Source organism: Mesoplodon densirostris, chromosome 6 (assembly GCF_025265405.1).
Source record: "Mesoplodon densirostris isolate mMesDen1 chromosome 6, mMesDen1 primary haplotype, whole genome shotgun sequence".
In the NCBI taxonomy this organism is placed as follows: domain Eukaryota; kingdom Metazoa; phylum Chordata; class Mammalia; order Artiodactyla; family Ziphiidae; genus Mesoplodon; species Mesoplodon densirostris.
In genome coordinates this window covers 23,729,326-23,745,033 of record NC_082666.1, presented here as the reverse complement: position 1 = coordinate 23,745,033, position 15,708 = coordinate 23,729,326, and the positions used below count along the sequence as shown (strand labels likewise).

Sequence of the window (15,708 nt, the reverse complement as noted above, 5' to 3'; positions counted from 1 at the left end):
CAGTGGGGAGCCCTGGACGGCTTCGAGCTGAGGGACAATGTTCTGGGGCATCTCAGTGAAGAGAGCAGCTCCTCAACCACCTTTCAGTAGAGGTAAACCAGAGCTCACCTCTGTGTGTGGTTTCTTGTAACCAGGTCCTACATGCTAGTCCCAAAGGGCAATTTCCTTGCCTTCTCCTGCATAAATATTATATGCAAGTATTCTTAAGTCACTTCATCGTGAAAAGAAGCAATTTAACATAACTATTACCCAAGATTCTTCATGAAATATGCATCAAGCAATTAGGTCTAAAAGCAAGAGGTGAGGCCTCGCACCCTGTTCGGGCCAGCAGCTGCAGGCTGAGTGATGTTTTATTAAAGCCCATGATGATGAGACAAGGTGGGGTGTGTTATTAGGCCCAGCGCGCCAGGCACGTTTGATAATCCCGGTGATGAGGAGGTGCTTTTTGTGATGATAATGAGCCATTTGAACGCCCTGACAGCCCCAGCCTCTACCAGCCTTACGAGACTCATTAGTCAGGTCACCCACTGGAGACACCCCTAATTGTGACTTAGCTCTTGCAAGATGTCCTATCAAAGGAGACGGGGCTGACACAGGAGCTTGGCAGGTGGCGGCCTGTCTGAGCTCCCCGGGGACCCATGCCTTCTCAGAAGCCATGATGGGAGGTGGCCTGGGACCCGGCCCACCTGGCCGTGGACGCGTGGGCCCCAGGTTTTTGCCATAACCACAGCCTACCTTGCTGTGTGCCTTGAGCCAGAGTGCTGCTCTCTCTGACCTGTTTCCTCCAGGATACCCCAAGAGGGTGAAACGAGATGGTCCCCAGGTTGCTTCTTGCTCCAAAAGCAGCGTCCAGAGCACCACAGCATCCTTGGGCATGCTGGTTATCTGATGCACCCTCTCTTCTCCCTGGAAAATTTAATCTTTTCTCTTCTTGTGCTGGATGTTGTCTTCTAAGTAGAGTTGGGAGTCTTTTTTTTTAATATATCTACATTTATTTATTTAGTTATTTTGGCTGCGTCGGGTCTTCGTTGCTATGCGCGGGCTTTCTCTGGTTGTGGCGAGCGGGGGCTACTCTTCGTCACGGTGCATGGGCTTCTCGTTGCGGTGGCTTCTCTTGTTGCAGAGCATGGGCTCTAGGCGCACAGGCTTCAGTAGTTGTGGCACGTGGGCTCAGTAGTTGTGGCACGTGGGCTCAGTAGTTGTGGCGCACGGGCTTAGTTGCTCCGCGGCATGTGGGATCTTCCCGGACCAGGGCTCGAACCCGTGTCCCCTGCATTGGCAGGCGGATTCTTAACCACTGCGCCACCAGGGAAGCCCCCGAGTTGGGAGTCTTTAAAGCCATCCCTGGCAGCTGTTTTTAAATCTTCAACTGTTGTTAGGTGGCACCTCACTCGTGGAGACCTTGTGACCGATCAGGGTATATCACTGCCGCACACCCTGTAGTTATGTGTTGACAAGGCTCTGCCGGACCTTTGCATAAGTCCGGGTTTGATAGATTATCTCAGGAAGAAAGCCTGCTTACCTTGCAGGGCCCACCAACTCCGTGTGATGGTCCCTCCGTGGCTGGGGGCTCCGCCGGTCAGGACACACTGTCCCCGATCCCCAGGATGGCCTTTCACTGCTAGTCCCTGTGCTGCTCTGACCCATCATCAGCCCTGCAGGGTGGGTGTCGTGGGGACTGAGGCTTGGAGTCAAGGAGTCACTCACTCAGGCTCTGATGCTTCTCGCCCACCATGTGCCTGGCCTCACATGGAGTGTTGGGGGCTAAGTAGGGCTCTCTCCTGGAGCTGGACAGTGCTGAGGTCAGGAGCGTGGGCTCTGGGAAAGGCCCACCAGGGAAGGAAGCAGCATCGCCACTGCTGATTGCTGTGTGACCCTGGGTCAGCCACCTCCCATCTGAGTCTCAGTGCTTAGCACATGGCCTGGCTCACAGGAAGTGCCCAGGACACATCAGCCTGAGGGCCATCCGGGCCAGTACCCTGTGACAGCGGCACTGGAGGCCGTGGGCAGTAGTGGAGGGGGGTGGGGCTTGAGGCTGCCTCGACCCCTCCCTGCAGGAAGCCCTCACCGTGTGGGCAGCAGATTATGCTCATACACATGGAATCCAGGACCTTAGGCCCAGAAGCACCCTCAGAGGCCATCCAGTTAGTCTCCCCATGGATCCAGTGGGGGCAGGGAATGAGCCCAGTACGGCCCAAGGAGAGCCTCGGGTCCAGAGAACCAGAGGGTGCAGTGCGTGAGCCCAGGGGGAAGGGCCGTTCCTGCCGGGGCTGCAGGGTGAGGGCCAGCTCTCCCTCTGCCAGGAATGGTCAGGCCCTGGACTCGGGTTACGGGCCTGAGTTCTCTGCCTTGGGCTCTGAACTTTGTAACCGCCTGCCCCTTCAGTACAGCCCAGCTCAGGGTTATAAACTAGTGTGTACTGAAATGCGAGTGTCAGAAGAACAAACAGTGGGCCTGGAGAGTCAGGAGGGACTGCAGGAAGGTACCAGCGGCTGCCTGTGTCTGTTGAGGTGGAGGCGTTAGTGTGGAGTTCCTAGTATCTGGTGACCTCGCAAGCCCTCAGCCTGGGAACAGAGGAGCTTCCGCTTCTGGCTCTGGCTCTGTCCTCTGTTACCACCATCCCTGCCCACTTCCCTCACTGAATATTTTAAGAACAGCTGGTGTGAAAATATCCCATTAACCTGTATGAGTTATTTTCTTTAACCTCCTTAGAAATTAAACCAGCTCCCCCTGCAACTTCGTACCTGCAGTGCCATCAGAGCTTTGGCACTCAGACCAGCTCACAACTGGCTGCTGTGATCTAACACATCCTGCACTTTGCAGCCCCAGCTGTAGACTGTGGTACATAAAGCCCAATATCACCTCACACAGAGGGCATGACATGTCCAAGGCCACACACACCCACCATGTCACTCACCTGCAGCTCCAGCTCTGCTGTCCCCCATACACACCCCTTCTCCAGGCAAAGCTGAGCACGTGGCCTCCAAGAATGCACAGCTTTTTAACTGTCACCGGTTTTCTTAGCCACACAATTTCAGCCCTGCATTCAAGCAATTACAGCCCTTTCCAGGCCAGCACAGATTTGCCATCTCTCCATGGATGTGGGTAGCAGGTAGCGGAGTCTTCACTCGGAGGGAGTTGCACGTTTTTTCACTTAAGGCACGCACCAGTTCCTTTCTAACGGCTTAAGCAAGTGTGCCTCCTGCTTCTCAGATGTAACAAGACAATTCTCCAATGAAATGACCTTTCACTGAGGAGCAGAACTTGCCACAGGCTCTGTAATTAGAACATTGTTAGCCTTAAAAAATCTTGATTTAAATTTCAGTTCTTTATAGGAATTATTCTCTCTTGAAACATAATTGCTCTCCGAATGATTTCCTTTAAGCTAAGGGTGACATCTCTAAATACGTTGTTATGAGCAGATGTATTGCTCAGTGCCTGCACTTCATTAAGTATTTGCTCTGCCCGTTTGAAAATGGTCCTGGAGTCCAAATTGACGCATTAATAGAGCAGGCGCCGGTAAGCGTGGGGAACCCGGTCCTGGATGGAAGAGATGTGGGAACAGCTGAAGCAAGAAGAATCAAAGCTCAGAAGGGCTACAAACTGCAAAACCGTGTCCACACGGAGCTCTCGGCCTTGCCTGGGGTGGGCCTGGTCTCCTAGGAGCCGGGCCTCTAGGTCTGCTCACAAGTTATCAGTGCCCAAGGATGGGCTCTGGAGAAGGCGCAGGAGGTCAGAGCCCCAGCTTTCTCACTAAGTAACACACCCTCAGTAAATTTGGACTGTGCTTTGGAAACCAAGCATCCACAAGTGTGGTGGCTAAATCTTGGAGCTGAGTGAGCAGAGAAAGGGCAGCCTGAGCACAGGCAGGTTGATGGAGGGGTTAGTGACCCGATGTGGCCAGAGTCCTGGGTGGGAGGCGGGAGAGGTCTGCTAGGGCCAGGTGGAAACAACACCCCACCCAGCATGCTGGTGCTGCTGGCAAGCTGCGAGGGTCACGGACAGGGCTCTGCTCTGACCTCCAAGGAACCCACCCACTACCCATTTCGGAGGATGCCGAGCATGGTGGGCACAGAGCCTGCACAGTCCTCTGAAGCTCTCAGGGGAATTGAGAAGATGGATAAGTAATCACAGTTCAGGAAGGCAAGTGCTGATGGAGGCGTTATATCCTCGGCGCAGCTGGAAGAAGGAAGGAGCTCTGCCAGTGGGAACCTGGAAGACTTCCTGGCAGAGGAACCACTCCACCTGGGCCTTGGAGAAGGAGGCAGGCAGGGTTTACTGAGCAGAGAGAGGAAGCACAGACAGGAGAGTGCCTGCGTTGGGGCAAAGCCGGGGTGCACACATTCTCCCCAGATTCTATTGGCTTAAACTAGTCACGTGACTACAGTGGATACAAGGGAGGCTGGGAAATGTAGTCCCTGGCTTGGCAGTTCCATACTACTGAAGAGAGAGCATCAGTTTTTGGAGAACAGCTCGCCTGTCATCCTGCCACACTCTGTTTCCTAATCTGTAAACTGGGGGTGATGACCCCTGTCCTGCCTACTTGTCAGGGCATTGGGGACTTAAACATTGTGCCTGCCAGGCAAGGCTTAAATTCTCATCTGCATCAGTAATAGGAAGAGGGGCCAAGTTTGGGGGTTTCTTTGTTTTCCTGAGGAAGTCCCTCAAAGCTCCCGAGGTCGAAAGATTCTCCTGCAGCCGTGTTTGCTGCTGATTCCCTGTCTGCTGCTGGGATTGAGGGGGCTCTTAGGTGCAGCCGCATTTCGGCCGGTCCTGGGCTCTGTTCCTGGCTGGGAGAGGTGCAGCTCAGGGCTGCTTCTTGGCTGGGATCTCTTCTGTCCTGGGCAGCAAGGAATCTTCACACCTTAGCAGGAATATGGCCAGAGGGAGAGTTCTCTCGGATAATGAGTGTGAATTCATGACACACCTCGGTTCAGAGCAAAAGTGAGTAGCTCTCTGGGAATTGCTTTCCTGATTGATCCTGGGCCTTCGTCATTCTGCACATCCTAATAATCTCTGCACTTTGTTCACAGGAGCAACCAGGGCTTCATGCACATGAAACTGGCCAAAACCAAAGAGAAATACGTCCTGGGTCAGAACAGCCCCCCGTTCGACAGTGTCCCAGAAGTCATCCACTACTACACCACGAGAAAGCTGCCCATCAAAGGGGCCGAGCACTTGTCCCTCCTCTACCCCGTGGCTGTGCGGACCCTGTGAGCCCCTCCCTGCCCTGTGACGGGGCCCAGACGTGGAGGAGCCGGTGGCCCCTGCCAACCCGCCCGGCCGCTGTTGCCAGCCATGTCCAGTTTGTGTCGTGTGTATGGTACTAGCACACCACTGCATGTCTCTAGAATGCTGTTGCCACTCACGGGGGCTGGAGAAAGCCTGGATAAAGACTGAGGGACGGCTAGCCTGCCACCGCAGCCCCTCCCCCAACCCCTCTTCGAGTTTCTGTGAATTAAAATATTTGCAAATCCAAAGAGATGCCTTCCAGGATGAACAAAAGAGAGCAGCTCCGAGGGGCGGGGCGGGAGCTCCTGGGGTTGCGGCTCTTTGTTCTCCAGCCGTCAGGAATTCACACCTGTGTACGGGGTGCAGTTTTCCCACCGGGGCCCCACTGGTGCTGGGAGCCAAACGCTGGTGCTTTGAGAGCCCTGAAGGCCCTGGGAATCCCGCCTCCCCTGTGGTGTGTGTGTGCGAGTGTGAGCACATACGTGGGAGAACATGGCCACACACAGATGTAAGCCCACTAATCCACTTTTAGTCACTCAGTGTAATCATTAGGAGATCTCCAAGGAATCATTGTGCAGTCAAAAAAAGGATTCAATTATTTATGAATAGGGTGTGTAAATAAAACAGTCATTTAATATATATTCTTATCCCTTTTTTTAATACACTGCAGTGGGTCTCTGGGGGGGCCAGTGCTTACCTGTGGGTTTCATCCCCAGAGCAAGGTGTGTCCCCTCTGGGCACGCGGGAAGGAGGCAGAGCCCCCAGCTCAGGGCTGAGGCAGCCGCTGAGGCAGAGGGATTTGCTTTGCCCCCTGAGAGTCAAGCTGCAGGAAGGGGCACTCAGGCTCCAGCAACGGTAGCCTCACATGTTGACTCAGCACCCACGCTCCCCCTTCTGCCTACAGCAATGCAGTGATGACAGGTCTGTGTTAACCCCTCAGGTGCTCAGCACCCAGCACTGCATAAAGGGCTCTCCCCATTAACTGGGGTCACTGCTACCCTGTGAGGCATTTAACATGTGGGGAAAAGGAGGCTCAGAGAGGGAATGTAGCTTGTCTAAGTTAACACAGCCCATAAGCAGAGGACGCTCTAGAGCCAGTGCTTTGGCTCTACATGGCCTTGCTGTCACCCTGCTCCTGGGAGAAGGCAAATCCTGACCTCTCAGGGGACATGGAGCCAGAGCTCCTGATCGTCCGCACTGCCTCCACACAGATAAGAACACCCGCACACACCCTCCCACACTCCACCCCTATCTAGCCCCTGCCCTTGACGGGAGCGGGGGTCTTGCTCACACAGAGCAGACCCTCAGTGAGATTGCTGTTACTCAGTTCCGCTTCCTTTCCCTCCCACCCACCTACCACCGCACCATGCATGTTAAATGCAGTGGAAGAAATAGAAGAATCCCACCCAGAAGCATGAAAGACATGGCTTCCATCCACTGAAGGAGGTGCAAGGGATCCAGAGAGAACACAAGTGTCAGCGCCTTCGCCAAGCACACGTCAGTCTGCCTGCCAGTGGTCTGAGCACAAGGGAAGTTCGGTGACCATCTTCCCCAGCAGGAGGGGGCTGAACCGAGTTTGAACATCACCAGCACTGCCGGGCCTTCCGCGATGCTTCAGACTCACCGTTCACAGTAGAGACAGAGGCCCAGCGAGGAGAGAGGACTTGCTCCGGCCACTTGTCAAGCCAGGGCAGGGCAGGACTAGAATCCGTGTCCATTTAGGCGGCTGCTGTGGATTTTAGTGGGTTGTGGCCAAAGCTGTTTTCTTGGCATCTGCTTCCTGCCCAGTCCAACTCTTGGGTCAGCCTCCCGAGTCCTTGTCTCAGACCAGGCAGCCCGAGACCCTCCCACCCATGGATCTCACAGGCCCGTCCACCTCATGGTTGCCTCGTTGCCTGTGGCCTGGGTCTAGTCTCCAAAGCCTCAATCCTGACCTTTTTACCTGCTTTGCGTTTTCCAAAACATCCTTTAAGGCAGGAGTACCTGGAAGGATTCACGCTTTCCTCTTTATTTATTTATTTTTATGGTGAGTGAGAAGATGAGTGAGGAGTTGGCACTTATCCAAACAGAGGTGCCGAAGGAGACTGGATCCCAAGGATCCAGTTAGAGGTTGGGGAAGAGGAAGGCAGCCCATGGAGCCGGGGGTGGGGTGGATTTTGCATTAGTGCCTGGTCCTCCAGCAAGTGCAGATTCCCACAGGGCCCTTCCTGAGGCCGCAGATGGGGCAGTGCAGGAGCCCACGACCCTTCTCAGTGGACAGTCTTAAGAGAAGACCTCTCCTCAGAAGAGGCTCTGGCTGTGGTCGAAGGAAAACCGAGGCTGCTTCGCCCTCTGGTCTTGCCTTTGCTCTTTTAAGGGATTCCTGGGCCCTCCCTCCTTCCCCTGCCTTCGTCTTCCTGAAGTTTCCCCAGGAGGCCCAACCGCCAGCTCCCCCTTGGGACTGAGGCCGGCAGAGGAGCCAGCTTACAGGATGGGAGCTGCTAAAAGGAATTTTTTCCCTTAATTTTATGAACCTCTCCCTCTTCTTCCTCTAATTGTGACCGTTTCCTCTGTCGGCGTGTATTCATGTTTTCTTGGACATCTAACAATTGAAACAGCTTTTCCCTTTCAGAAACACTCGCATTCAGGTTACTGGCGTTGGTTTGGGTTTTGTTTTGGCTTTTTTTTTTTCATCTGCTGCCAATTAATGGGGGAAAAAATGAGCTGGATTTCTTTGAGGGGAAAAAAAAAGCTCCCTGCCACACAATATCTCGCCTCAGCATTTTGTCTCAGAACACAACCTCTAGCCCCTAACAGGCTGCGTTGCTCAGAGCCACAGGACTGTCAGGTTTTTTCCCCTTTCTTTCCCTCTGTCGCTGGCTTCATTATTGACCATAATGCCCCGACCACTTCAGCAGTAATGTCCTTGAGCACTGAGGAGTCAGGGCCTTTTGGGCAGTGCCCCGCCCGCCCCAGAACAAGATGACAGCCCAGAAAGAAAGGAGGCTTTGTGGGGAGAGATGGCCCACCTGCCTGTCAGGAGAGAGGCTCACAGAGCACCTCTTCTAAAGAAAATGGGGAAAAGGCTCCTCTTCAGGAAGCTCAGCCAATCCCAGCTGAGCTGTGCCTCCCCTCCCAGGGCAGCTCCAGGCTGGTGCCCCTCAGTGGCCAGTGGGTGTGCAGAGGGGAATCATGATGTAACTTCCAACAAGGGCCTGGCATCAACAGGTGGAGCCCTTGGCAGACGCTCTGCTTCTCCTACAGTCACAGGACCCGGAGATTGCCTTTTTAAGATTTGGAACACCGAGCTCTGGCTGGCTTCAGGGAAGTGCTTGCTGTCACTTGACCAAGGGCCCAGCAGGGACAGACAGCTAGGCTTACCATGTGCTCTCACAGACCCCAGGGACAGTGCATGCAGACGTGGGCAGACAGGGAAGGCTGGTGTTGCATTTGGAGTCGGCCCATCGATGCTCATGAAGAGTCCTGGCTGGATCCGATGGTCATCCAGCAGACGGCCATGTCTGCCTCTACCTTCCAGAATCGGTTACCAGAAAAGAAAAATGGGGCAAGTTGTCCGGTGGAGCCAGCACAGCCCAGGGCTGTAGATGCAGGAGCACCTTCCAGAACCCTCCAGAGACCCACTCAGGTACCCCCTAGGCACTGACAGCCCCCAGCCCCTCCCCTCTCCTCAGGGCTGTTGTGTCACTGCCAGGAGCCTTGGGACTGCCACCCACTGCGAAAAAGTGTCCTGTAAAGATCTACTGATACAATAATTCTGTGCGATAAGCTGTATAATGTATATTTAATGTGAAGCTTTTAATATACAAGTGTCTTGTTTAAATGTACCTCACTGAGCACGCATGTTTTATTTCCTTAAAATGCAAACATGTGCCCCAGGATCTAGTTTGATTGCCGCCTTCTCGCAGAAGCTGAAGTTCTGCCGTCATCCCCCAAAGGTGGATCTTACAAGAAGAAGGAACCTTCCTGCTTCCTAATTAGGAGAAAGCTGGAGCCCTAGTGAGCTTCTTAAATGGAAACAGATTAATTTGTTCAGCAAACATTTGTTGAGTGCCTACCCGTCCTTGGGCCTGGTGGATACAGAGGAGAATAGGACCCAACCCCTACCCTCAGGAAGTTTCCAGTGTGGCGGAAAAACAAACAGTCAACTACACGTGATGTAATAGAGGGGGGCCGTGGGTGCCCAGATGAGGGGGAGTTGAATCTGCTTGCAGAGGTGAGGAACAGTTGGGCCTTGGCGGATGAGTAGGGAGCCTGGAAGCCTGGTGTTCCTGGCAGAGGTAACAGGTGGGGGATGATCGGGGGAGTCAGATAGGCCTGGTGTGGCACAGCCTGCATGGTAGGAGATGGCAAGGTCTCTGGGCCTCCGAGGGCTTCATCCGGTGGAGGTAGAAGAACAGAGCAGGGCAAAGGGAGGAGCGTTCATCCCCTTGTGGCAGGAAGCCATTTTTGGTCTCCCTGAAGACTAGGAGATGCTGGCCTGTTTTCTGGAGAGCGGCAGGCAGGGCGTGACTGGCACACTGTTTCCCATTGTGTGCCCTCATGCCATCATCATGATGATGTCCTTATGCAGCCTGAGCAGGAGGGTCTGCAGCCCAAGCTCCTTCCTCACACACAGGTCAGCACCTGAGGAGGCACAGGGACCCCGCAGCTCGCCTGGAAGCCTGCTCTGGAGTGGAGGCCGACCCCCACCTGGCCCTGGAGGAACTCACTGCCTCTCCCTCTCTCCCAAGGTTGTGGCCCGCTGTGCCCCAGTGGGCCTCTTCCTCCCCCACTACCCCCAAGTCTCAGGCTTCGATTCCATATTTCAGTGACCCAGAATCCACACCTCCAACTCCTAAGCCTGTCAGAGCACGCCCCCCACCACAGCACACACACACACACACACACACACACACCTCCCTGTTCAAGGGACGGCAAAGCCCTGACATGTTCCTGGGCCCACAAGGCCAATGCCAGTGCTCTGTGACCAGGAATATTTCCTGAAGAGAGAAGAGAAAAATGTCTCTGGTGGTCACTTTCATGTTTGGGAGAGTTTTTTATTTCTGTTTTGGTTCAATTTAACAAACATGGAGCATGAAACAGGGCCTGGAACGAGCTGGTGACCTGGAGCAGGAAGCTGAGCACAGGAAACATCTTCCTCAACTAGTCGACAGGAAGTGGTGGACGACCTGCCCTCCCTCATCTATGCACAGAGACCAAGCGGCATGGGCCAGAAACTGAGGTTCAGAGAGGGATAGGAGGTTGCTCAAAGACACAGAGCAAGTCCATCTCCACATACCACGGGTGCTTGAGGGTGGCCAGCTCAGAGGGTTACCCTGGCCAGTGCAGCAGCTCTGGGAAGACTGGGGTAGGGGTGGGGATTCTTCTAGGACAGAGTTTATGAACCAGTTCCTTCTCTCTTGCTCCCTCCTGAGTGGGAGCGTCCCAGCCTGCAGTGACTAGTATCATCTCTGGCTTTGGGGGACAGTTTTGAGGGGGCCATGATCTGACTGGGTGGCAGGATGTCACCAGTGTGGTTCTGGCGCCCTCATGTGGTTCTCTTCAGCATTGCAGCCAGTCTCAGGGGGAGGGGAAGGCAGCTCTTAAGTCGCTTGGCCTGTTACACAGACAGCAACTGAAGCCCAGGCTCATATCCTAACTCCATCCTTTCCAGCTGTGTGACGTGGGCAGTGTGCAAAAAGCTTCCATTTCCTCCACCGTAAAATGGCACGAGAAGTGACCTCACGGGTTATTGCAAAGATTACACGCAGCGTTGGATGAACGCCCTTCTCATGTCTGAGCTTTCGTCAAACTTCAGACAAAGTCAGCTAGGATGAGAACAAGGTGAGCTTTCATAGGAAAGGCAGGGGTCATTACAGCCACAGGATTTCAAAGGAAAGAGGGTCTGGGGTTCCAGGAAGGCTGGGGCATTTTAGGAGGTGAAAGAGGAGTCCACTTTACAAATTAAAAATGCCCCAGCTCGGGCTTCCCTGGTGGCGCAGTGGTTGAGAGTCCGCCTGCTGATGCAGGGGACACGGGTTCATGCCCCAGTGCGGGAGGATCCCACATGCCGCAGAGCGGCTGGGCCCGTGAGCCATGACCGCTGAGCCTGCGCGTCCGGAGCCTGTGCTCCACAGCGGGAGAGGCCACAGCAGTGAGAGGCCCGCGTACCGCAAGGAAAAAAAAAAAAAATTGCCCCAGCTCTATTGAACATCATGAAGGATCAGCGTTCAAGGTCCTTTTCCTCTCCAGACTGAAGACCAGAGTGGCTCTCTCTATTCCCCTACCGTGGCATCTTCTGCTGCCCCATCTTTATTTATTTAAATTAATGCTAACATACTATATTATTTAAATAATAAGCAGCTGTTGTGTTTACTATTTAAATAATTGTCACATCTGTTTATTTCAATATTAAACCTATTTATTGTCTTGTTTAAGCATCAAATCCATGCAGTGTCTTTACTGTTTAAATATTAAACACATATCATGTTCATTATTTGTCTGTCTCCACCCACTAGAATGTAGACTCCACACAAGCAGGGGTCTCGGAGAGCTCCTGGCACATAGCGGGTGCTCAATAAGTATTTGTTAAATGATTTAACAATGGTAAAAGTTCCCATTTACAGCGGGCTTACTGTGTGTGCCCTACACATTGTGCACACACCGGTCCCCCACCATGAGAGCAGGTGAGAAACTGAGGTTTAGAAGGTGAAGTGGCTACTGGGAAAAGCATTAGTTCAGTTTAGTGGTGGGGGCCCTGCGTTCCTGCTCTGTACCTCACACCCCAGAGGACAGTCACAGCCCAAAGATTAGCAGGATCAAGAGGGAACTACAGAGTCCCTTCTTCCCAGAACAAAAGAGAAGGGTGACATTTAGAGCTTCGGGTGACATATTCCCTGAGCCTCCATTGCCCCCTCCATGCCCACCATGTGAAGGAGAATGAGCATCCGTCGTCCTGGGTCTGCTATCGGGAAAGCCTCCCTCAGGGAGGCAGAAGGTGGGCTCAGGAAGGATCCTTATTCTGAAGTGGGGATATTGAGGCTCTGAGAGGGGGAGAGCTTTGCCCCAGGTACAAGACCAGGAAGTGGTGGTTCTAGGATTCAAACCCAGGTCTGCTGACCTTGCAACATGCCACGTCTAGTTCAGTGCATCCTACCTTTGCCTCCTCATATAGTTCATGTGGGCCTCTTGTAAATTACAAATTCCTAAGCCCTTCTGGGAGATTTTGAGTCAGTAGGTCTTGGGTGGGCACCAGGAACCTGCGTTGGTAACAAGCGCCTCAGGTGCCTTATGATTAGAGAGTCCTGTGTAAAGGGCCAGTCTCCCCACTGCCCTGCAGCTCACCATCCACAGATCCTTCCCCAAGTGCCAGACACCAGTTCTCAACAGTGCTTCTGTTCTCAAAAATGGTGGAGGCGGTGCAGTCCCAGCCTCACCTCTCGATACATACTAAGATCAAGCAGGTCACAGGACTTCCCTGAGCACACAAATGATGTGTAAACCAGAGGGAATAACTATCAAGTAACTGCTTGGAAGACCCAAAGACTATTGTGCAAATGTTTGATGTTGTTTTATTGACTCAGCCCTTGCTAGATAAAAATGTGTTTGTATTTCACAAGTATGTGTCACTTAGATACCAAGTAAAGTGTCCCAGGATCCCACCCAGAGGTCAGCAACTGTTCTGAGCCCTGAGAGCTACCAGGGGGCATAGGCTCTGCCCGTAGGTGTGCCTGGGACAAAGGCAAAGTTGGGGAACAGGAATGAGGTCAGGGAGAATGAGAAACCTGGTGTCTCCTTCCTTACACACTTCTTCCCATCCCATGCTTCTTCTGGAGCCCACCTTGTTTTAAGTCCTAGTCATGCTTTATGGGTCACCTCTTCCAGGTAGCCTTCCCTGATTCAGCTACTGCATTTTTCGCTCTTCTCTGCGCACTCACAGCACTTGGTATATGTCTGTTTCAAGCCCTGATCATTTCTCCTTAGGACTAGACCCCAGTTTCCTCTCTGGGCTGCAGGCTTATTCACGCACACATTCCTGAGCCCTGCAGGTCCCTGGGTTTCAAACTTTAGGTTACTATTATGGGTCAGGGTATCAGTTTAGAACTGTTGCTTCCCAAAGAGTTTGAGAAGAACTGCCTGAGGCTTGTGTTGGAGCTAGAGAGGCCAACTGGCCTCTCCCCCGGAAATTCTGACTTCATAGTAGGTCTGCTAGAATCTAGCTTTTCAATCTGTAAAGTGGATACGAGTCACAAAGGATAGCACTGTGGGGCAGCTCTGTGTCAGGTAGTTAGGTCAGGAAAAGCAGCAAGAAGCCTCTGTGTAATCTGAGCAATGAAGGGTGAACAGGACTTTGCCATGAAGCAGGCAGGGCCTTTGAGGCGCAGAGGACATTGTAAAAGAATGCAGGGACGTGAACCAGCAGTGGCTGGCCTGTGGCTGGAGCCGGGGGGTGTGAAGGGGAGTGGCTGAAAAGGGAAAGGAAGGTCACTGACCCCTTGCTAGGGAAAGACTGCTGGTGACCTTATCTGGGCAGAGCCACTCATGGTAGCCAAGGCTCCACTGATGACAGCTTGTGTAAAGCTGTTTTTGTGGACATAAGGGCCCATGGAGCCTGAGTGCACTAGACAAGTTTCTAGAAAGCATTTTGGTGGGAGGGTGCTTAAGCAAAGATCCAACAGCCACATTCCCATGGCCCTTTTCCTAAGAACCCAGACCCTCTCCACCAGCATTTTATTGGGGCAAACACCCTTTTTGCCAAGCCCTGAGCTGGAGGATCAGAACCAACTCAGATAGCTCTGCCCTAGTAGGAAAGGCAGACACCTTCACAAAGGATTATAACATAAGCAGATATTAGAAGTGCCCCAAACTTTGTGCTATGGGAAGGCAAAGGCAAGAGCAACCAAGTTAGCCCAGGTTAATCAGAGAATGCTTTTCAGGGGAGAAGGCAAAGGGCCTTGAAGGCTTAACATGTTTGATTGCTGAGAGTCAGTGGTGAAAGGGGGGGGAAAGGTCTAAGAAACAAGGATTTGCAAAACATTGAGAGACTGCACATGGCTGAAGCACAGAATGTAGCTGGAGACGAGGTGAACAGATTAGGTAGAGGGGCCATGACATCGAGAGCCCGCGAGCCAAGTTAAGGAGTTTGGATTTGTTGAAGAGGCAAGAGGGAACACGTGGAAGTTTTTAAGCTGAGGACTGAGATGATCAAAACTGAGTTAGAGGATGTTATCCAACAGCTGATATGGAGGCTGGAGGTATGGAAAACAGTTTAAGAGACTGAAGAATGAATAAAACAATGGGTGGATGAGGACAGAAAAATGAAAGGATAACTTTATGATGAATCGTGAATCAGAAAATAGAGGGTTTTGATCTCCAACATTCATATGCCCAAGAAGAGCCAATTAAGGACCTGGGAGGTTTCTGACGAGGAACTAAGAGCTGGAGGAGCAGAGGCCAGCGCTGTGACCTGCAGCATAAAAGAAACGGACTGGCTCAGCTCCAGACATGCGTGTGCCTGTCAACCTGGGATTCCCCTACTCTTTCAAGTCTGTTGTGCCCCAATTGTGTGTTTAATTTCAATCTTTGCCTCCTCTTCGGGTTTTACCACAGGAGAATAACCTCTCTATTCTAATCTGAAATGAATTATTTATGCTTATGAATATGCTGGATGCCTGCCTGATTTATTTATTTTTTGAATAATACATCTGAATAGGAGTTCACACAAGACAGGGCAAACATAATTCTGACATAAATGCCTTTCCCCAACTGTTGCCCGATTTTAAACACTCCAAGCTACTGCGTGGCCTTGTCATTATCCTGTGGAGCCCCAAATCTATCTCTGCACACTAATTAGATGCCAGGTGCCTGCATCTGACAGTCAAGATTTGCACTATCAGTCCCCACCACCTGACTTTTACAATCTGATCTCCTGCTGCTATGACTTTCTCTGCTAGTCCAAGTTCCACTCATTCATCTTCCAAGGCACAGTTCAAACACCTCCTCCCCTATGAAGCCATCCCTAGTTCTCTCTTAAGGGGAAAGGCCCCTCATGCATCTGAATTTCCAGAGTTTTTGTTTTTATATCCTTCGTTGGACTCTAAGTTCCCCGAAGAGAACACAATGGCACACAGTAGGTACCTCAGCAGAACATTTGCTGAAATTAGGTAGCATGATCTCTCACATCCCAAGAAGCAGTTAATCAGGCCAACTCAAGCAGATGAGACAAAATTTTGGAGTCAATATCTACAAAGTGCTCTCAGGGGAAGTGGGCCGGGAGAGCCACCCACCTATAGCCATCCCGTATTTCACTCCAGTGGAATTGCTTATTGGACTAATTCCAAGTAAAGAGCATACACTTCACATATTTGATGAACCTCCTGAGGAGCCTCGCTGTTGCTCTCCAGACTGACCTTTCCATTTCCTTCAACCCCTCACATCTGTGTGCCTTCCAGTTTATAAGTTAGAGTCAGATCATTATTCCCAGTGATTCTTACAAGG

At 52.3% G+C, this 15,708-nt stretch overlaps 1 protein-coding gene across 1 annotated transcript in view; it reads left to right on the top strand.

Annotated features, from left to right (window-relative positions):
• SHB (SH2 domain containing adaptor protein B) overlaps window positions 1-5,480 on the top strand; it is a 132,311-nt gene extending 126,831 nt beyond the window's left edge. The window contains exon 6 of the mRNA XM_060101368.1: window positions 5,034-5,480. Coding sequence (XP_059957351.1) covers window positions 5,034-5,217 — 184 coding nt within the window. The 3' untranslated portion in view covers window positions 5,218-5,480. The remainder of the gene's footprint in view (window positions 1-5,033) is intronic.
• Window positions 5,481-15,708: the final 10,228 nt, after the last annotated feature.